The sequence below is a fragment of the Erpetoichthys calabaricus genome, chromosome 15, assembly GCF_900747795.2.
Source record: "Erpetoichthys calabaricus chromosome 15, fErpCal1.3, whole genome shotgun sequence".
In the NCBI taxonomy this organism is placed as follows: Eukaryota; Metazoa; Chordata; class Cladistia; order Polypteriformes; family Polypteridae; genus Erpetoichthys; species Erpetoichthys calabaricus.
In genome coordinates this window covers 19,917,761-19,940,183 of record NC_041408.2, presented here as the reverse complement: position 1 = coordinate 19,940,183, position 22,423 = coordinate 19,917,761, and the positions used below count along the sequence as shown (strand labels likewise).

Sequence of the window (22,423 nt, the reverse complement as noted above, 5' to 3'; positions counted from 1 at the left end):
CACCCATTTGTTAGCACAATCATTAAATTCAGAATTGCTGGTCATAATGAGGGAAATGTTCCCTTAACATTTTATTTGAGTGTGATTTTAGTATTTCAGAACAACAAAAGTATACAAGATCAGCACTATGCATCTATTAAACTCAAAGTCCCAATGACACTACAGTACTGACAAATGGTGAGCACTTTTCACTGTCTTGAGGTCAGAGCCTCCTGGACGGGCCTCACCGGACACCTCTGTGTTCTAAGATTTCGGTTACGTATTCCAGCCAGCTTTACTGACATGGGAATTTCTTTAAATTCTACCAGCAGAATGTTGTGAACTTTTCAGTTTTTCCATTTAGTGATACACTGCATTTAGATACAATTGTACAGAACATTTTGATACTTGTCTCCACACATTCATTTAGCCTTCTATGCCAAGGGTTATATTAAATATTTTCACAGTCTGAATTCTTGAATGTGCACTCCCTGTAGTTGACCATCACCACTCCAGGCTACTTACACACACAGTGCCTTCTATAATCATAGCACCTTTTAAACGGCAGTACTCTCACCTTACCTGGACTCTGCCTATTTGGCCTATGTGGCTGCCCTGCACATGGGTGTTACTGTTGGCAATGGAGAATGAGCCCAGCTGGCATTGCAGTAACTCAGCTATTGGTCAAAATAGCCCAAAATTCAAGACAAACTGCATATAAACCTTCTTCTATCCTTTTGATCTTCTGCTTTAAGGCTGACATCATGGCATCGGAGCATAAAGCATACAGATCTGCTCCTGTTAGCTGAGGAGGGCATCTTTCAATAACATCATGAAGGCAAACACTTGGGTCCATCTTGAATCTAACAAGAAAGAACATATTCATTCTATATTAGTTAAATGATGCTTTGTAGTGTTTAGCATTCATCATAATAACAAATTCAGGATCAACTTATGTAAATAATAACAATTTCACTTTATTTTTAATACCTGTGTTGTGAGGTCTCTATGCATTTTAAAAATAGCTTTCAGCAGCTAACAACTTGAGGGTGAAAAGTAAAGAAAGGAATGAAGATCCATCCACCCACCCATTTCTTAAAATGTGCAGTACAAGGTGCAAGGCAGTCATCCATATTCATCTCAGGACTTGTTGTAAATGAAGCTACGCCATGGGTGTCGCTGGAATTGGGCAGGAAAGCCCACAGTTGGACACGGAGAACATGCCAACTGCACACTGACCAGGACCTGGCACCAGGATTCAAACTTGACACTCAGGAGTTGCGTGCCTGTACTAAACATTAATAATCATGATGTTTTTCTTTTTCCTTAATGTACAGTCATGTACAGTTGAACATTTTTTTTACATTTCAGAAAAACAGGGAGAAGTGTCCATCTGCAGTCAGGACAGTTTTAGGCCTTGGACAGATCTGAGCACTTCAGACACTATGAGGTCCATAAATTGACGCCCCCTTCTGCAGCCCCTCCCCTGTTTCGCTGATGAACTGACACCTATATTACACAGCCCTCATGACAATTTCAATCCCCTTTACTTCCAACACTCAAATGTGGATTCAGCATTTATTAAACTTGTAAACTATCGAGGTCTCTCAGTTCTGCATCCAAAGTAGCTGTTTTGGTGTCATATACTAGGAACAAATTAAACAAAAAAATCTTAACATTTTATATCTTGTAGTATACGTTTTATATCTGCGTTTGCCATGTCTCATTAATGAGACTGCACTTTTTAATACGTTAGTTATATGCGGCACTCAACGGAGTAGCGGTTCTGTGGCTGAAGGTCTATACTGGTAATCAAAAGGTTGACCGTATATAAAAATGGGAAATGTTAAGGAAGAAGATGGAGAAGAGTAAATTACACGCTGCACTCAGATACAATTAACACTACATATTCTTATAGACTCTGAATCGAAAAAATCATATAATTTGTGTAAACAGTCAAAATATGTAACACTACGCACTGGACGTTTAGAAGCTCTTTACAGAGCCTCTCTGTGTTATATCATTAGTACTTTATTATTACTGGTGTACACAATTTTAATATTTATATTAACAATGCATTAATTGTGGTGGAGTTTATGCTCCAGAGGAATGACGAACTCGCCCTCAGAAGCACAAAGAGGTGTAAAGTAGTCGTTTGAGTTGCCCACCTAAGATCTGCTCCGTTAGCCGAGCGGCTTTGTGTACCCACTGGTGATGGCTCGCAACCTCGCAGCAAGTACGAAGAGACGTTTATTACATTAGCACGACAGTTTATTGTGGTGAAGCTTTTTTTTTTTATAATAAATATTTTTTGCACACGCATTCAGTTTGCCACCATTACTATAATAGTCCATTTAGCACAAAAGTGTACCGCTAACATGGGTTTGGGGGCGTGGAAAGTGGGTGGAGTCAAAAGAGATGCAGCTGACAGGGGCGTCACCTTACAGGCCTCAGAATGTCTCACGTCGCTGAATCTGTCCGAGGCCTAAAACTGTCCTGACTGTAGCTGGACTTTATTGGTAGGTGATCAGGAGTAGGAGGTTGAAGAAGGGGGGCTCTTATTGGGTGATGCTGGGAAGTAGGAGTGGCCTGTTGTGTGGTGTCTCCCATGGATGTCAAGGGAGTGGCAACAGGAGAAATGAGTGTGGCTCAGTGCAGCGTCAGGGATGGCAAAGGCCTGGCAATGGGGACCCGAGCCAGATATTGAAGATTGTGACAGCATCTGTTGGTTGGGCGTCTCCTCCACTGCAAGATTTCACGTGGGGTAAGCAGTGAAGATGTTGGTTTTAGAGGGCAGCATTGGAGCTTATTTTATTTTAAGGAGGAAAGAACTGTCTCCGCGATTTTAAGCTCATTTTATAGACTATTTATTTGGATATTTTAAGCTCCACATTTTCACCCATTTTATTAGATTATTTATTTATTGGCTGTTTATTTAATGAAGACTTGGAGCACTGCACTGTTTTGAACACTGTCTGATTTTTTTTGATTGTTTTTAATAAAAGCACTGACACCTTTGCACCTACCCCTGGCTGTAAGTGTGTGTGTCCTTATTTGCCCGGCTTACCTCGGTTACTGATTATCAGCGTTTCTGGTTCAAAAGAGGCTCCCAATCACAACAGGGAGCTTAGTACCAACCCGGACTGTCGCTTATTTTTTTTTTTTTTGCAGTGAATATGTTTACAGAATAATTTTGTTCAAATTTGCCATTTTGGCCAGCTTTTTTTCCCCGCACCTCATGCTGTTTTGCGAAGCCAGTGTGGCGTTTCAGAGCTGTAACAGTCAGCACCCTGAGGTATATAATGCTGATCCTAGTGGTGGGCAAAACACAAGGAACACTACAAGAGTCCTTAGCCTTTCATGAAAGAAACAACAATCAAGGCAAAAACATCCCCCCCCCAGCCCCCCACCTGCAATGAAAGGTAATTTTTTGGTGATGTCAACACAGTATTCCAGCTTTTTTCACACAGTCACCCTCAGGCTCGATGTGCTTTCTCATGCGCCTGATCCATTTGTCATAGCAAGTATTAAAACTGCCAAGAGTTACAGTATTTTTTGCACCATAAGACGCACCTGACCATTAGACACACCTAGGTTTAGAGGAGGAAAATGAGAAGAAAAATATTCTGAACCAAATGGTGTACTAATATGTTTAATAAAATATAGCAGAATAATTTTTCAACCATGTAAATTCAACAGCAGTATTAAGAAACATCATCACTGTCATTAACAAATAAGGAGAGACTTTAAGGTTCAAGCACTCTTCTAGTTTTATGGAGACCCCAAGAACTTCTCATCGCTAGTGTCAGAATTTATGAAGCTCAGTTGCTCGCAATCACTTTGCAGGAGCACGTACCTATCATCACGTGGCATAACCTGTCCAAAGCCACCAGGGGACAAAGCACGTTTGGACCAATGCTCCCTGAAGTTATATCGCCAGTCTAGTCCCATCTATATTTGTAATGCCACAAAGCCCTTCATCTCGTGTTTTGTTGTGGGTGTCCAGTTTGAAAAACGAGAATGCGGTGCAAGCACAGCCCTCGAATTCAAAAAATTGCTCTGCAGACCTGTTTGTCTCGTCTGACAGTAGCTGAAAGGCAGCTTCAGGAAAAAACAGCCTGAAGTAGTCCAGCGGCTGGTAATCTGTCGAGTCCAACAGCAAGCCATACTGTCTTGTGAAGTCTGATAGCCAGTTTGGCTCCCACAGATCAATGTCTAGGTATTCCTCCTACACGAACCTTGCCATAGGTGCATCGGCTGCACGAATATGCTCAGCTGGGGCGGCGTCGGCTGGTGTCCCGATCAGCTGATGCCAGTTCCTCACTCTCTTGTTCGATCTCCTGATCACTCTCAACAAAATCAGATTCTGAAAAATCAGAGTCCGACTCAGTGATAATGTATTTTGTTTTCTGCACTCACTTCGCTCCCTCGTGAGATGTCGATGCCATCTTGCTTTTGTTTATATTTGTGTACATTTCGCAACTCACGCACACGCAAGGATCAGATGCTGAGTCAATGAGTCTAACATTCCTCCAAGCACAGAGGGAACGCCTGTAACGTAACAGTGAGTTTTGTCGCCGTCTACCCCTGGATGTCGACTTTTGTCAGGTAATACACATCATGGTCTGTGACGCAATATTCGCTCCATAAGATGCACAGACATTTCCAACCTTCTTTTGGGGAAAAAAAAGTGCGTCTTATGGTGCGAAAAATACGGTAAGCTCTCCAGTTGCTCATTCAATGTATCGATTGCTCAAACACTTTTCCATGTAAAGATTATTTCATCATTGGGAACAACCTGAAACCACAAGGCACTAAAATCAGGTGTATCGGGGGCTTCAAATGCTAGATTTCTTCAAAATTTCATTACTAAGATTTGCAGTGTGCAGTGGGACATTGTCATGGTGGAAAAAATGACTTGTTTAGAATGAAGCAGGAGCAGTCTTCACTCCCACTCCTCCCCTTTGTACCACTCGCCATGGCATCCTAAAGGTAACATTTTATAAACTGAGGGAAGAATAAACTTGATCTCCAGTCAATGTGAAGAGAGTGGCTGGTCACTAAGAACTGATGGCTAAGGACCTTTGCAAGTCCCTCATATTAGTGGAGAAGTAGTCAATACATTTAAACACGAAACGACGCACATGCAGAGGGAAACTGGAAACGTGTAGCTGTACTCGTGTACTGACAAGGTGTGGTCTTTTTGTATGGACTTGTATGTGACCTGTGCGTAATATGGCTAACCCTTTAATAGTATTACCCAAAGTGCTGTGCAGCTGATGGCAACAGGAAGGAGGAAAGAATCCATGCGTGCTTCAGTGTTGCGCTTAATTGGTAGCAGCGGCAGAAAATAAGCTAAAGTGTCATGGGGGGAAAAAAAACACAAAGAGAGGTGAAGCCCCTGCTATTGAATCTGTGGGGGCAGCACACCTCAGTGAAATAATGCTTCTTGTCTGCCACTGCAAGAATGTTTACTGTTCTGATATTTAATTCTTGTGAAAGGGTACAGCCCGGACACAGACAGGAGGACACGTTTTCATTCATCACCACACGTTTATTCCTAATATTTACCAGTCACTATGTGCACCGCCACCAATCACCCCCACAGTCTCCCAAAGTCCCAGCTACTTCACTAGCCGTCTCTCTCTCTCGCTCTTTTCCTCACACTCAGGCCTCTCCTTGCCGCCTCCTCTCCGACCTCGTCCACCTCCTCACCAAACTCCAGCCTTGATTGTCGGGAGGCGGACCCTTTTATAGACAGTCGAATGCCGACCACACACAGCCACCTGTGACATTCTATTAATGTTTTTCTCAGGGTGGCACAGTGGCTCACATTTTTCGCTGCAATCATTGGCACGCTATGCTTGGCAGATGTCTTCTTAGCCTTCAGGGACACTCAAAAAGACCTCTGCACCATTATGATCCACTCAAAACCAGTTCACTTTCTCTTTCCCCATTGACTTCAGTGCACTTTGCAGAGTTGGGTGAGGTTTCTGAACATTTTTGCCCTTTTACCAAACTCTAGGCGAAGCCAACTCGGAGGAGTTGGTGATGATGAGATATATTTGCATTTTCTTGTCACATGACTTAATACCTGAAACCGAATTTGTCATGTTTAGGGCTTTTGTATTAAGCAGACTCCATGTCTGCTTTAATTGTTTTTTTTCTGTATAACCTCATTTTTAGATAATTTTAATTTTTCATCGCTTGTGACGTTACTGTGCCGGCATTTTGATTATCAGCTTCCGTCATTTTGTGTATTTTCTAACGGCTGCAGCCACTTTGTTGCCAGCACCATTCAAAGCACCTGCCTACCAGAAGTCACGACGTGTGATGTTAGCGTGCCGCTGATACTTAAGATGGCGACGCACTACAAATGGCGTCCAAGTTCCTGGATATAAAATCAAAGGAAGTTATACAGCTGAGTTTTTTCCTTTTTTTTTCCGTTTGAGTTGGGGTTCACATATTTGGTTGTGATGATTTTGTTTGTTTCTGACTATGAATCCTGGGCTTCTTTTTCTTGTCCTTTTCTTTTTTTTTTTTGCCTTTTTTGGTTTGTCATCTCCATCTGACAACAAAATTATTTAAAGTGGCCATTTTTAGATTATCATTAACTTGTTGTATTAATATTTATAACAAGCATTTAATTTAATGTAAAGTTCATGTTACAGATAATTGATTTATAATGAGTTACATAACTTCATAACTACAGTGCATCCAGAAAGTATTCACAGCGCATCACTTTTTCCACCTTTTGTTATGTTACAGCCTTATTCCAAAATGGATTAAATTCATTTTTTTCCTCAGAATTCTACACACAACACCCCATAATGACAACGTGAAAAAAGTTTACTTTAGGTTTTCGCATATCTTGTCTCTCACGAGGCTCTGCCATGTTGCATTTAAGGTTACAACTATAAATGTCTGAAGCTAAAACAGACAAGCAAAGTGATTTAAGGACCTCTTTTCATGACAAGTGGCCAACGAGGTATTTTATTTGTAAAACGTCTTTTGTTTCATGTTTGCACTAAATGTTTTGTATTTCGTCCTGTGTGCACGCAAGTTACTGTGTATTCACTAATGTGTTTTGTACCGATTACTCACCATGTAGTTCTCATGGCAAGGATGGGTGCCGGTGTGAGTAAGACAAGCCCAAGCAATAAACGCCCGTTTGAAAGAACCAACCTGTGTCTGTTGTTGTGAAGAGAGCTACACCTTGCACAATGTGAACTGCAGTAATGAAGGAAGTTTCTGTGGATGTTTTCATCCTTTTGTGACAAACAGTACATCACACAATGGGTAACACTTTAGGTGCTGCAAAAATGCATCTCTTAATTATTTACTCTTCTGTAACAAGACCTTCACAAAGGCTTCTTTTGGGCTTCATAACACTTAGAAAACATCAGCAGATGGGTTACTCATCTATGTGTAGTGCGGCACATTGTCAGGATGGTAAAAGGACTTGTTAATATGAAGGATTCACAGATCTTATTTCTCTTGATATTACATATTTATTATGTGTCTCAGTTAACCACTCCAAAGTGAAGGTTTGTTAGTAGGCCACATTGCAGAGATGAATAAACACTGTACTGATAATCAGTAAGTGTTATGAAGACCCTGATATGCCTTTGTTATGGTCTTGTTACATTAACAGTACGTCAGTAATCAAGGCTTTTTTGCAGTACCTCAACCTAAAGCGTTACACACCTTTGTATGGCTGACTCAGAACAAATTCATATTGTCAACCTGTGTGATAAAATTCATGGCATAAAATGACTGAGGAAATGTTGTATAAGTTAGCTACATATTAATATCAATTGGTTTGATACCCAAAATGTGAGTTAGTTGCCATCCTCTTTAATAAAATCCCTGTGTGCGTCCAGGTGTCCGTGTGTGGGTGTCTTCTGGTGAAGTGCGCATGCGCGGGGCACGGTGCGATGCGCGATATTACTGTCAGAGAAAGTTAGAGGCGTTTTACGGAAATACAAACCAGTATTACTGCGAGAGGAAATTTAAAGGTACACAATACAGTGAATCATATTACAGCCACATACAAACCAGTATTACTGTTGGAGGAGATTAAAGACATATTACCGACGCGCACGCCTGTATTACCACCAGAGAAAATTAAAGGTATATTACGGACGTACAAGCCGGCAGACGTACAAGACGGCGTCCTTCAATAAGGGCGCGCACAAAAAGGCGCGCCTCAAAAGGACGACCTCAATTGGGCGCAGCGAATAAAGGCGCGCGTAAATAAATATCTGCACCTTTGTTGCTCTTCACATATTCCAGAGCCATTTGAACTAAATTATCTGCGAACGCCTTTATGCGCCGCGCTCAATTGAGGTCGCCCTTTTGAAGCTCGCCTTTTTGTGCGCGCCCTTATTGAATAGAGCCGTACAAGACAGTATTACTGTCACAGAAAATTAAAGACACACAATACACAGCGGCAGCCCATGAAGAACGGTCAGCTCAGCAAGTAAACATCAGCAAAAGAAAGGCTGAAAGAAAGAAAAATACGACCAACAAAAAGAATGAGGTCAAAGTCTCTTGCCATTTAATATAGACTGTTCCTACTAATATTTATGCACTACTGTTCTAGCGCCCGTTATTGTAACGGGCTAAATGACTAGTTATTAAATAAAAAGATTATGAAAGGAGCTGCCTTAAAAGCAATGCAATTCATCAATCTGCAAGTTCAAATGCTCTTATAAATGGAGGATTAATATCAACTGAACGGGGCTCAACTCCTGCTGCCAGTTTTACCTGCGGAAGTAAGAATCGTGAGGATTTAAAGTAAGGATTACATGTGACTAGCGCCATAGAACAGCAGCGTGACGTGAGTTGGTGACACGTCAGGGTAAGAACGTCACTGTGCTTTTTTAATAACGATTCAGAGACAAACCAAAAAATTATTAGGAGGAGTGCCGTGAATTGTACATCGGGGAAACCAAGCAGCCACTGGCTAAGCGCATGTCACAACACAGAAGAGCTTCCTCGTCAGGCCAGGACTCTGCAGTCTATTTACATCTACAGGATAGTGGTCACTCCTTTAAAGATGAAGAGGTGCACATCCTGGACAGGGAGGAGCGCTGGTTTGAGAGAGGAATCAAGGAGGCCATTTACGTGAAAAAGGAACAACCATCTCTGAACAGAGGAGGGGGCCTAAGGGTACATCTGTCGCCATCTTACAATGCTGTGATTGCAGCCATTCCTCAACCCTCTATGAATGGTTCACACGTCTACTAATCAGTGGACTATTTGCATATCACTGATCAACTGGCCCTTTGTCAATGGTGCTAGTCTCTGTGATTAAGCAAAGGTACTGTTTATAAGGTTGGGGAAACCTGCAGTCAATTGAGACTGAGGAAGAGACTTGGATAAGTCTCGAAATATTTCTCCCACTTAAAAACTTTGTCCAGATGAACAGAATCAAATTTCTAGGATTTCCTTACCTGGATTATTGAGCATGCATCGAGACAAAAAATTATTAGTTTTGTAGATAGAAAAATAACCAACACTCTAAATTAAACATTTCTCAGGAGAATATTCAGCATTCAAAGCTAAAGAAAGACAAAATGGGCATAGTTATAATGGGGAGTCAGAAAAGCATCCTAAATGTCAGCTTAAAATAGAATTAAAATCACACAGATATGCCTACCGGCTGGAAATCGCCTTCAGTACTTGCAACTGGGACTCCTTATCTTCATTGATGCCGACGTACAACAATTTATCAAATCTGGCATAAAATAAAAGACAAAAATAAACATAAACAGTGTAGCCGTGCTAATCTCACCGTACTCACACACAGTTCTTCTAGACTTACATTAGCCTGGGGGTGTTCTTTATGTTGTAAAGCAGACCCCAGCAGCTTCATAAATATTAACAAAAGCTTTCCAAAGAGTTTTAATTAATTGTTTGTCAGTTACAATTACTAATGTTGACAGTACAATGAAGAAATTAATCCCTACACCTTTCTTTTTTTTCACACGGACAGATGAGGTGTAAAATGTCATCCTGCTGCTCTCAGTCGTTGACGATGGAGTTTACAATAATTACAGACCAGAAGGTTACGTGAACATCTTCACGTCTTTTAAATTCATTTTTAACAGGACATTAGTTATCATTATTACTTATTAATTGGCTGACATCTTCATCCAAGACAACTTACAACATTTGAGATACAATTTGTTAAATTTCTTTCATATTTTTAATTTCTCATATACGAAGTATAGGGAAAGTGTTGGAATCGTCCAAAGATTCGATGTCGAGATTGTGATCTCGATGTTTTAGACCTCCCCGACTTTCTCGTATACGAAGTATAGGGAGAGTATTGGAATCCTCCAAATATTCCATTTGGAGATTTTGCCGAATCTTGACATTTTAGACATCCCCAAGTGTCTGTGCGTGTGTAAACACGATAACCTGAGTACGCTTTCACTCAGGTCAACCAAATTTTGCATACAAGTATTCGGTACAAAATGTAGATTTCTATCAACTTTTAGGCTATTTCCGTTAACCTGAAGTGATACTTTACCTTTTATTTTTTTTTATACTTAGAGCACAAGCAAGTAAGTGACTTGCTCAGTGTCACACAGTGCGGGACTTGGACCTGCACCCTCAGGCTCTGAAGTACAAGGTACAAACCTTAAGTATTATACTACTAGCCATCTCTTTCCACCAAAACGAGAAAAATTTGTTGAGAATCCATAGTAATAAATCAAAAGTAAGCAGCCTGAAATATTTTAGAACAGAAGAAATTTGACGAACAAGACAAGAGCGTTCAGTCCATCAAGCCCATTTGTTTAGTTAGCAGCTAAGCTGTCCCGAGATCTCATCCAGACACTTCTTAAAGCTGGTCAAGGTGTCTGCTTTAACTACACAACCAGTCAAACGTTTTAGAACACCTCAGTTCAGTTTTTATGGCAATGCACGCAGTTTAATGTCTTAATGTTTCATGAAATCAATCAAGACATAGAAGAAATAATAGCAGATAAAAATATGTCAAGGAATCATTAAGTGTACAAAATTTTATCCAAGTAGCCACCTTATGTTGAAGTAAAGGCCAAACACACACGTTGCATTCTTTCTATGATGGAAACCAAATACTGGTCAGAAAGATCTTCCCAACACTGCTGCAGAAGTTCCCACAATTACAGGTTGCACTTGTAGGTTGCTTTCCTTTCATCCTTCTCTCCAGTTCATGCCAAACTAACTGAATGGGGTTTAAGTCTGGAGTCCATGGTTTAAGGTGTACCTTCTTGTTCTTTCCTTTTCATGTAGTTCTGACATAACCTGCAGGTATGTTTTGGGTCACTGTCTTTCTGTAAGATGAACCCCTGACCTGCTAGATGTAGACCAGAAGGTATTGTGTGGTGCTGCAAAATGCTGTGGCAACTCTTTTGATTCAGAATGCCAGTCACTCTGTATAAGTCACCAGCTCTTCCTCCAGCAAAAGAGCCCCAGACCATCACACTTCCTCCTCCATGTGTGACAGTTGGTGTCACAAACTGAGGGACTATCCTTTCACCATCTCAACAGCGTATAAATACCCTGCGTGAAAAACTGAAGATTTCGAATTTTGACTCATCAGTCCATAAGGCTTTTTTCCCCGTCTGCAGTAGTCCACAGCTGGTATTTCATGGCGCAGGCAAGCCTCGCTTTCTTAATTTGTCCTTTAAGGAATGGCTTTCTTACTGTCACTTGCACTGTCAAACTTGCAGCATAAAGTCTCCTCTGACACTACTAAGCTGTGCTTGAAGCTGTTGTACTGTGAGGCGCCTGTCACGCAAGCTGGTGACCCTCAGAAACTTGTCTTCTGATTGGGTTGGGTTGGGTCTCTTTTTAATCGGAGTTTCTTCCAGTTTCCAATTGCCTTTGGATTGTGGAGGACGCCACCATTCTCACAGACACTTTGATACATATATATATACTTTTTTTGCAGTTTCTCTAAATGAAAGGCCTACAATTCTAAGGGTGATAACGCTCTGTCTCATTTCATTTGTTAATTGCAGTTTTCTTGCTATTCTCACTGGAATACTTGCACTGCAGAGGGTGTAGTAGCACAGTCTGCTCCAACTCTGCTTTAAGACAGACAGAGGGTTTTTAAGTAATCAACACAAGTTTGGATACCTGTGCAAATTGTTTGCTTCAACTAACGAGGCTTAATTTACTTAAATTACTGCAGAACATCTGTAGATTGTAACCTATTTGTTACTCTATGAAGAAGCCCCAATTGTAAATAGTCTGAAATTTCCTAACCTAACTTTACATTGAAACCTGTGGCATTTTCTTGCTTACATGTTCACCATTTTAGGTCATTCATTGAATTTCAACTGATTAAATTTTGAAGAAAAACTGAAGTGTTCTAAAACATTTGACCAGTAGTGTACATGTCTTGCTAGTTTATTCCAGAGTCCTACAACTCTTTGCGTGAAGAAGTACTTCCTGGCTTCGGTCCTAAATGCACCGTCTCTTAATCACCACTGGTGTTCTCGAATACGTGATTCACCATTAGGTTGAAACAATTTTGCTGGATCTACATTCTAAGAGACGGCCGGCAGCTCAGCCCGAACGGGACACCCCGAGAATGGAAGGATGGGGGAAGGTAGCTACTTCTGGATACTGCCTCCCCCAAGACGTTAGATGGCAGTTCCACTAGAGTGTGTGTGTGTGTGTGTTCGTCCGTCGAATCGACAAGGACCATCTAGTCATCTGGTTAAGGGTGGGGTGGGTGCGTAGGTGGCTTACTAGTCCAATGCGTGCTCGGAATAGTCTCTGGCAATGCGGACAGGGAATGGTTGCGGCAGACGACGGTCTAATGCTGTTTTTTCTGGCTTGTCTGCGTTGTTCAGCTGCCGCGGTCCTGCTGGTTTAATAAGATTGAGCCCCCTGCTTGACAGCTGATCTCCATTTGGTTTTGTCCTGAGCTGTCTGTTCCCATTTAGTAGGATTGATGTTGAAGGCTTTCAGGGCTGCTTTGAGTGTGTCTTTATAGCGCTTACGTTGACCTCCTTGGGAGCGCTGGAGTGTGTAGTGGTGCCCTGGGTTCCCACATGGCATCCTGGGACTTGGAGTTCGATATCTCAGCCCTGTTGGGTGCCATGGGTGCCACCAGGGGGTGCTGTGGAAGGACATGGGGAGTCATGCTTCCCTTATAGCCACAAAGTACTTCCGGGCTAATCAAAAACTTGAATTTTCCATCTGACCCGGAAGTGCTGGCAGGTCACGTGGATGGAAAAGTAGAAGCACTTCCTGGCCGGGGAATATATAAAGGACAGTGGAACACCCAACAGGCGAGCCACAGTCAGGTGGAGGTGAAAGAAGCTTGCTGGGATGTGTGGAGGAGAAAGAATTGAGAGAGAGAGAAGAATATTGTGCTTTGTATTTATTACTAGCGTGTTTATTGTGGCTGTGGTGCTTGGAGGGCACTGTTTAAGGAACAAATGAATAAAAATATCTTCTTGGTGCTTTTACCCTGTGTCCTGCGTGTCTGTCTGTTGGGTTTAAGGGGCAACAGTGACACCTAGCGTCCGCAACGTTATCAAATCCTTTAAGGATTATAAAAAAATTTTTTTTAAAAATGGACTTTTGAGAATGTTGGAAATATCAGCAAAAGAATCGACTATAATTACACTTTCTCAAACTGGGTTTTTTTGTTAGGAAAAATAGTAAACAGATATACCTATAATGTATTTTACTGTAATATTTATTTAGGATTAGCACTTTATTTCGGACATTTCTTTTAAATGCTGTAACTACATTGTATTAATCTGCTAAAGCGTAGGGTAACAATCCTCCCAAGACGTGCCATTGACAGTTACCTGCCTGGTCTGAGAAGTGACTGATCTAAAAGATCAGGCCGATTGGTGGCTCCAATCACAAACACATCTGCAGAAGAGTGAAGCCCATCTAACTCTGCTAGAAGCTGTGACACAACCCTGAAAAAGAAGAGATCTCAGATGAGTAAATGATAACAAGAGTACTGTACCAATCAACTGGCCTTCATTTTACAGCTCCTTTCAGATGTTGTGTTTTAGTATAAAAGAAATCAAAGCCAAACAATGTACTGCAAATACTCTCATTAGTAGTAAAAATGAACAAGAAATGAATCATGAAAGGACTTGCATCAAAAAAATTAACGTTAAAATACAAGAGACAAACTGTGGCAAATTCAAGACAGAGTTTTGAAATAAGCAGAGAACATGGAGGGTGTTTAGAAGAGACGACATGCAGGACAAAGCTGAGCATGGGGTCAAAGAAAGCAGTTCAGCAAATCTTTGTAACAAAGAATGACCACTATTGGAGGATTACACAATTTCAGTTAAAGATAATAAAAATACTGCAGTGGGCTGGCACCCTGCCCGGGACTGGTTCCTGCCTTGTGCCCTGTGTTGGCTGGGATTGGTTCCAGCAGACCCTCGTGACCCTGTGTTCGGATTCAGCGGGTTGGATAATGGATGGATAATAAAAAAAATAAGAGAAAAGGAAGCTGCAGGGGCATTGAAGGAGCCACACAGAACAATAGATGAGTATCACCAAGAAAGAAGTAAGGACGTCTAACACAAAGGAACACAGAGGTTTTTAGCAATAGAATAAGAAGAAGGTGAGCATATCAACAGTGGGAAAGAAGTAAAGAGACCTGCCCAAAGACAGAAGTGGCAAGTTAGAAGAACCTGAGAGTTGAATGTGGTGGGGCTGCCAGGAGAGGCCAAGAAAAGTGACAGAAAGAGAGATAAAGATGTGATGGCTAGTAGCTAGGCAGTCACTGACGGGGTGGAGTGTGGTGGTGTGTCCCATAACATAGACTGGGTAATGGCTGGGGAATATGATTTTATTCTTGTAGTAGTTCTACTAAGATTTTAGTTATCTTTCTTCCCACTTTGAAGATTTTAAAAGTGTTTACAGATGATAAGTCTTAAGTAAGGCAATATGTTTAAGTGGGTCATATGGATGCTTTCTCAGCTAATGTATTTTTAAACCTTGTCAGCTAGAGGAAGCTTTGTTAAAGGTTAAGGACTGCTTTGAACTGGCTGAATGAGCAAAAAAAGCTGCTTGCAGAGCACATTGCTTGGCATACTTGTACAAATAGGTGTGCATGTATGAGATGTTCTAATTAAATGGCGACATGTAAATGTCAGAAGTATGGTTTGAACCCAAACGGCTCCCAGTAATTCTGTAAAAGGAGACGAGTACACCATTTCAGGAACTGAAGCACATTAGACTAGCCTTATTAAGGTCAGACAATGAGCACAGCAGTGGCAGCAGAAAGAGCACAGAGAGACCTCCATGGCATAAGACATCTGAGTTAAGGCAATGTGACTGCAGGAGTGGAGAACCAGCTGAACACTGCAGCACATTGGGGGCTTTAGTCAGCACTGTCTGTGACAGCTAATAAACATCAAAATTGATTGGTGTGATCATCACTCTTATTTGCTTTTCTTCTGGACATTAGACAGAACTTTATTTGTCCCCTGGGGGAAATCTGTCCTTTAAGAGAAGCTATTTCAATAAGTAAATACATAGGTAAATAAATATAAATATATACACACACTGGAATGACTACAAAGCAAGAAAATTTAAAAGAAAGAAAAGTTCTGACTTGGCTGTCAGTCCCAGAGTGGCATTATGCAGACATATTGCTGTTGGTATAAAGGAGCCCCTGTAGAGTTTCTTGACACACTTCCTGTTGAATGATTTCTTGGCCTAAACTCCTCAGTGTTAGTGTGTCAGACAGAGGATGTGCAGCATTGTTAATAATGGCACTCAGGTTTGTTTTAATTCTCTCCTTCACTGCGACCTCCATGGGGTCCAGATTGCATCCCATAACTGAGCTTGCCCTTTTAATCAGCTTGTTTAATCAGTGGGTCTCTCTTGAAGTCATTTTAGCAGCCTAGCAAACTACACTGTAGAAAATTGCACTCGCCCTAACAGAGTTATAGACAATGTAAAGGAGGCCACTGCCCACATTAAAGGAACAAAGTCACTTAAAGAAGAACAGCCTGCTCTGCCACTTCTTATATAGGTGTTCTGTGGTCAGAGACATGTCATTAATGTGGACCCCCAAGTACTGATAGGAAAGGACCACCTCTACATCCACTCCTTGAATAGTGACCAGACATAGTGGCTATATGGTGGATCCAAAGTCAATAACCAGTTCTTTGGTTTTGCTGATGTTAAGTCATGCTGAAGATGGTAAATGACTGACTAAAGTATCTAATCCTGCTCCATGCTCATTTTGTTGCTCTGTTCTGCTAATCCATGGGTAGATGAAAAGAAAAAGAAGGCGCCTCCAAGAGAAAAAAAGTAACCGTAGTAGTTCAGTCCTGATAAAGCCAGACCTTAGTCTTAGGTACAAGTGCATGAATAACTAGAGCAGGGGTCGGCAACCTGTGACACGTGGAATGATTTTCAATGGCACTCCGATTGAACTGAAATATAGTAAAAATATATATATATATATTATATTAATTACAGCGCATGCATTCGCGCCCTCACCTATGTTTTGCGTACGTGAATCACATGTAAAGGGAAAGCATGTGTTCAGTGCCAGCCATGTTACTTTAAAACAAATCTCGTTATTATTAAGTAATATACTGCCCTAAAATGACTCATAAAAGACAAAAAACTTGATGTTTGCTCTTTTCAAGACTCTTGGACGAATGATGCTGTGAAAGTGTCATGTGTCATACGTCAAGTGTACAAAGACATTATCAAACTAAACATCAGTCCACGTTTAAAAACTCCGATGAGAAAAGTGAAGCTACAGTCATGGCCGAAATTATCGGCACCCCTGGAATTTTCCCAGAAAATGCACCATTTCTCCCAGGAAGTTGTTGCAATTACAAATGTTTTAGTATACACGTTTATTTCCTTTATGAGCATTGGAACAACACAAAAAAACAGAGAAAGAAAGCCAAATCTGACATCATGTCACACAGAACTCCAAAAATGGGCCAGAGAAAATTATTGGCACCTTTTCAAAATTGTGTGTAAATCGTTTTATTTCAAGCATATGATGCTCGTTTGAACTCACCTGTGGCAAGAAACAGGTGCTGGCAATATAGCAATAACACCTGAAGCCAGTTAAAATGGAGAAAAGTTGACTCAACCTTTCTGTTGTGTGTCTGACTGTGCCACACTAAGCATGGAGAACAGAAAGAAGAGCAGAGAATTGTCTGAGGACTTGAGAACAAAAATTGTGGAAAAATATCAACAATCTCAAGGCTACAAGTCCATCTCCAGAGATCTTCATGTTCCTTTGTCCACTGTGCGCAACATAATCAAGAAGTTCACAACACATGGCACTGTAGCTAATCTCCCTGGACGTGGACGGAAGAGAAAAATTGATAAAAGACTGCAACGAAGGATAGTCTGAATGGTAGATAAACAGCCACAATCAACTTCAAAACATATTCAAGCTGTTCTGCAGACTCAGGGTGCAACAGTGTCAGCTCGAACTATCCATCGACATCTGAACTAAATGGAACGCTATGGCAGGAGAGCCACGAGGACCCCACTGCTAACACAGAAACATAAACAAGCCAGACTGGAGTTTGCCAAAATGTAGTTGAGGAAGCCAAAATCCTTTTGGGCGAACATCTTGTGCACAGATGAGACCAATGTAGAGCTTTTTGGTAAAGTTCATCATTCTACTGTTTACAGAAAACGGAATGAGGCCTACGAAGAAAAGAACACAGTACCTACAGTCAAACATGGTGGAGGTTCTAAGATGTTTTGGGGATGTTTTGCTGCCTCTGGCACTGGATGTCTTGACTGTGTGCAAGGCATCATGAAATCTGAAGACTACCAAAAGATATTGGGGTGCAAAGTACAGACCAGTGTCAGAAAGCTGGGTCTGCGTCAGAGGTCATGGGTGTTCCAGCAGGACAATGACCCCAAACATACCTCTACAAGCACCCAGAAATGGTTGAAGACAAAGCACTGGAGAGTTCTGAAGTGGCCAGCAATGAGTCTGGATCTAAATCCGATTGAACACTTATGGAGAGATCTCAAAATTGCTGTTGGGAGAAGGCGCCCTTCAAATTTGAGAAACCTTGAGCAGTTTGCAAAAGAAGAGTGGTCAGAAATTCCAGTTGAGAGGTGTAACAAGCTTGTTGATGGTTATAGGAAGCGCTTGATTTCAGTTATTTTTTCCAAAGGGGGCATGCAACCAAATATTAAGTAGAAGGTGCCAATAATTTTGCCCAGCCCAGTTTTTGAGTTTTGTGTGAAATGATGTCAGATTTGGCTTTTTTTTTCTGTTTTTTTGTGTTGTTCCAATGCACATAAAGGAAATAAACGTGTAAACCAAAACATTTGTAATTGCAACAATTTTCTGGGAGAAATGGTGCATTTTCTGGGAAAATTCCAAGGGTGCCGATAATTTCGGCCATGACTGTATAAAAAGGGCTGTTTCTGGCTTTAAGAAACAAACTGCTTAATTTAGTCAAATAATTGGAACCAAAAATACAGCCACCGAATGTAGTTATAAAAAAAATTGAGAAAACATTCTTTTCACATATGATCCTGTGTACTTTTTGAGCAATAAAATATAAGATCCGGTTATAACTGAAGCCCATTATAACCGCATCAATTTTGACACTATATATAACAAAATTGGTAGAATAATGTCAGCACGCGGAATAACATTGTAACACAGGGTCGACACGACATCACTGAAAGGTTGCCGACACCTGGTCTAGAGCATACAGGGTGAGAAGATGACATAACTGTGGGTCCACAGATAAAGAGTTGAGTCAAGAGATTTTTGTTTTAGGAGAAGTCAACCCAAAACCTTTTCCTAATAAAACTGTAATGGATACTGCTTTTGCTTGTAACATTGATTTCGCAAGGGCAGACCTGTGCTTTTAGGTACTTTCTGGTATAACTGCCTCCAGATTCAATCTTCTTCTAGTAACAGAAGAGTAAATAAATCAGCACTTCAATCTAGTAAACTTATAGGCTTTACTCAATTTTGAGCCAAAGTGCTACAAAGACGTTTTCTTCAAAATAACGTAGACAGTTGATAGTCTCATGCTGATCTACAACACTTGTATTCTCTGCAAGTCATTGCATACTTTCATTTATTTCTAAGCCCCCTTTAACAACCCCTCTATGTATTTTTTAGTGCTGTTTAACAGGGCTCCTCAGTATTCAGAACACATGGTGCCACATGAATGCTCTGCGGAGTGACAGCCTGCAGAACAAGCAGGAGATTCTTTTACCTTCTGAATAATTCAATCATTTGCAAAGTAAATGAGTCCACAGCTTTTCAAACAAGAAAACTATAAGTTTCAAGATTTGATGTTTGAGTTTTAAACATTGTATTAAAAAATTGATAGAAGTGATGGGGCTTTATTTAGTGATCTGTGGTAAAATCCCATACAATGTCCCTTTAAGTCCAGAGTATTCCAAAATTACTTTTTTCAATAAAGTATTTATTCAAGTACAGTTTCTGCCGTATCCTGCAATTTAAATATTCACTAATATTTGCATCCCCACATCCTAATATGCAAAGACTAGTTTATTTTAGAATATACATCATGCTTGTTTTTATGTTATACACATAATGAGCACATACATGGTGTTAGGAGCAAAGCTTTTAAGTTAATATTAATAGTAAATCTCCCTATGTTTTTGCCTCACCTGAACAGAATGTAGGTTCACATACTTAATGGAAGATTCTGTTTGACCCTATAAGTTAACAAGTTAAAGGAATGTCCTTAATGCTCTACTGTGTTTCTGTATGTAGACAATACAATGCTCTCAAATCGATGTTAGACAGCAGGGCGTATAGTTTTCTGACCGTTACATGTGTAGGTCAAACGTGGATCCTAGTGTATGTGATAACAGATAGAAACCTTCAGAAATGTAACCTAGGCACTAAAGCCTCAAGCAGAATATCACAGACAAGAAGTTTCCCTTTTTCTTACGGGTATTATCCACTCTTTTTTTCCTTATTTTGTGTGAATTGCTTGCTTTGAATTTGACAAACTCCCTTGAAACAAAGACATTTGGACTGTGGAATTTTTTTCTTGTACAAGTCATACTTTTGTTGAAATATTTGGAACTACTTGAAAACACTCAAAAAACTCAGTTACACATGGAGTAGACTCTATTTTTCTAATTTCTAGAGTATACCTACCCAAATGTATTTGTTTGTACTTAGTGGCTGATACTATAGATGTTTTACTTAATAACTGCTCAAAACACTTAAAGGAACACTTTTTATTCCGAGTATAGCATCAAGTCAATGAAACGTCTGGGCTATTGATCTGGTCAGTTAAGTAGCAGAGGGATTTGTTAATCAGTTTCAGCTGCTTTGGTATTAATGAAATTAACAACAGGTGGAGGCCACTGACATTTTTCCCTCCTCGTCTTTTCTGTTTTTTCACTAGTTTTGCATTTGGCTATGGTCAGTGTCACTACTGGTAGCATGAGGCAATACCTGGACCATACAGAGCTGGCACAGGTTGTCCAGCTTGTCCAGGATGGCATATCAATACATGCCATTGCCAGCAGGACTCTAGCCAGCCACTGGTGTGAATGTCTCTGAGCAAACAATCAGTAACAAACTTCATGATGGTGGCCTGAGGGCCTGACGTCCTCTAGTGGGCCCTGTGCTCACTGCACGGCACCTTGGAGCTCAATTGACAATTGCCATAGAATACCAGAATTGGCAGGTGCACCACTGGTAGGCACCGTGTGCTTTTCACAGATGACAGCAGGTTCACCCTAAGCACATGTAACAGACTTGAAAGGGTCTAAAGAAGCCATGGAGAACATCGTTCAGCATGACCGGTTTGGTGGTTGGTCAGTGATGGTCTGGGGAGGAATATCCATGGAGGGACGCACAGACCTCTACAGGCTAGACAACGGCACCTTAACTGCCATTAGGTATCGGGATGAAATCCTTGGACCCATTGTCAGACCCTATGCTGGTGCAATGGCCCCTGGGTTCTTCCTGGTGCACAACAATGCCTGTCCTCATGTGGCGAGAGTATTCAAGCAGTTCCTGCAGGATGAAGGAATCAATACCATTGACTGGCCCCCACGCTCACTCACCTGACCTCAATCCAATAGAACACACCTCTGGGACATTATGTTTCAGTCCATCCGACACCACCAGGTTGCACCTCAGATTGTCCAGGAGATCAGTGATGCCCTGGTCCAGATCTAGGAGGAGATCCCCCAGGACACCATCCATCGTCTCGTTAGGAGCATGTCAAACCCCCCAATGTTGTCAGGCATGCATACAAGCACGTGGGAGCCAGAAAAACTACTGAGTACGGTTTGGAGTTGCTGCAATGAAATTTTGGCAAAATGGACTAGCCTGCCTGCCACTCATTTTTTCACTTTGATTTTTGGGGTGTCTTTGAATTCAGCTCTCTGTAGGTTGATAATTTCCATTTCAATCAAACTAATGTGGCATCTTTTCGTTCCTAACACATTACCATATCAGTCCATAATCAGTAGATATATCCAGCATTGTTTTTTTCCCATTGAGATCTCATATGTTTTCAAAGTGTTCCTTTAATTTTTTTGAGCAGTTTATACAATAATCTGTTACAATTTATTACAAGTACATGTTAACCATAAGGAAAATTATTAAATGTAACTCAAGGGTTAACTAAACATAATTTAAAGCTTAAGCAGATGAATTCTCTGCCTCATCTTAGAGAAGTTACCAACATCATTTTCCAAGGTTAGAATGAAGTAAATGAGTAACAAACCCCCCCTCCAGAAAGTGGGATAAACTGATGGGAAACCCCATACCCCCCATCCTATAAAGATGGGTGCTAAGATCAATAGGACAATCAAAAAAACACCCCCTTAACAAAGCTGTGTTCAGAATAATGGGAGAATTGACATTAGTCAGAAATAACTGGTGGCTTTAGTTGATTGGAGGAAGTGATAAAGTTCTGCATATTAACAGTCAGATGACGTGATGAACTAGATAAGGTGATGTGATTAGAAATAAAGCATAAAAGGAGATGAATTGTTTAATTCTGGACTGAGACATATGTGCATAAATCTGTGCACATAAAGAAATGTTCTGCATTCTCATCTGGGCTCTGTGACAGCCTTCTTTGAACATAGTGGAAAGTTTTTTCCACGACAATACTTACCTGTCCATTACTCCACCAGAGTCTCCACTCCTTCCTCTATTTGGTGCCAATGAGTCCAGCTCATCAAAGAAAATAATACAGGGAGATGCAGCCCTAGCTTTGGCAAAGACTGAAACAAGAAACAAACAGAAGGTGCATAATGAACCTATTTACTGTCTTGCAAGATATTTTAAGATATGATACAAAATGCTGTTTTCAAAAAGATGCTTCCCATTCAGGTTTTAAAACAGATATTCTAGCTTAGTATTACTTTCCTGTGCAAAAACAAATTATTTCTTTGAATGTTAATGCAAAATACCTGATGTGATGGA

At 40.8% G+C, this 22,423-nt stretch overlaps 1 protein-coding gene across 2 annotated transcripts in view; it reads right to left on the bottom strand.

Annotated features, from left to right (window-relative positions):
• The window catches only part of pex6 (peroxisomal biogenesis factor 6), a 103,750-nt gene that overhangs the window by 3,059 nt on the left and 78,268 nt on the right, over positions 1-22,423 (bottom strand). Inside the window, exons 13-16 of one of the 2 annotated variants that reach the window (XM_028820301.2) lie at positions 22,113-22,221; positions 13,806-13,922; positions 9,644-9,721; positions 703-842 (exon numbers count right to left, since the gene is read on the bottom strand). In XM_028820301.2, the coding sequence (XP_028676134.2) occupies positions 703-842; positions 9,644-9,721; positions 13,806-13,922; positions 22,113-22,221 (444 nt within the window). Of the gene's footprint in view, positions 1-702; positions 843-9,643; positions 9,722-13,805; positions 13,923-22,112; positions 22,222-22,423 lie in introns of those variants that run through there. The other variant, XM_028820302.2, reaches the window with a different exon arrangement.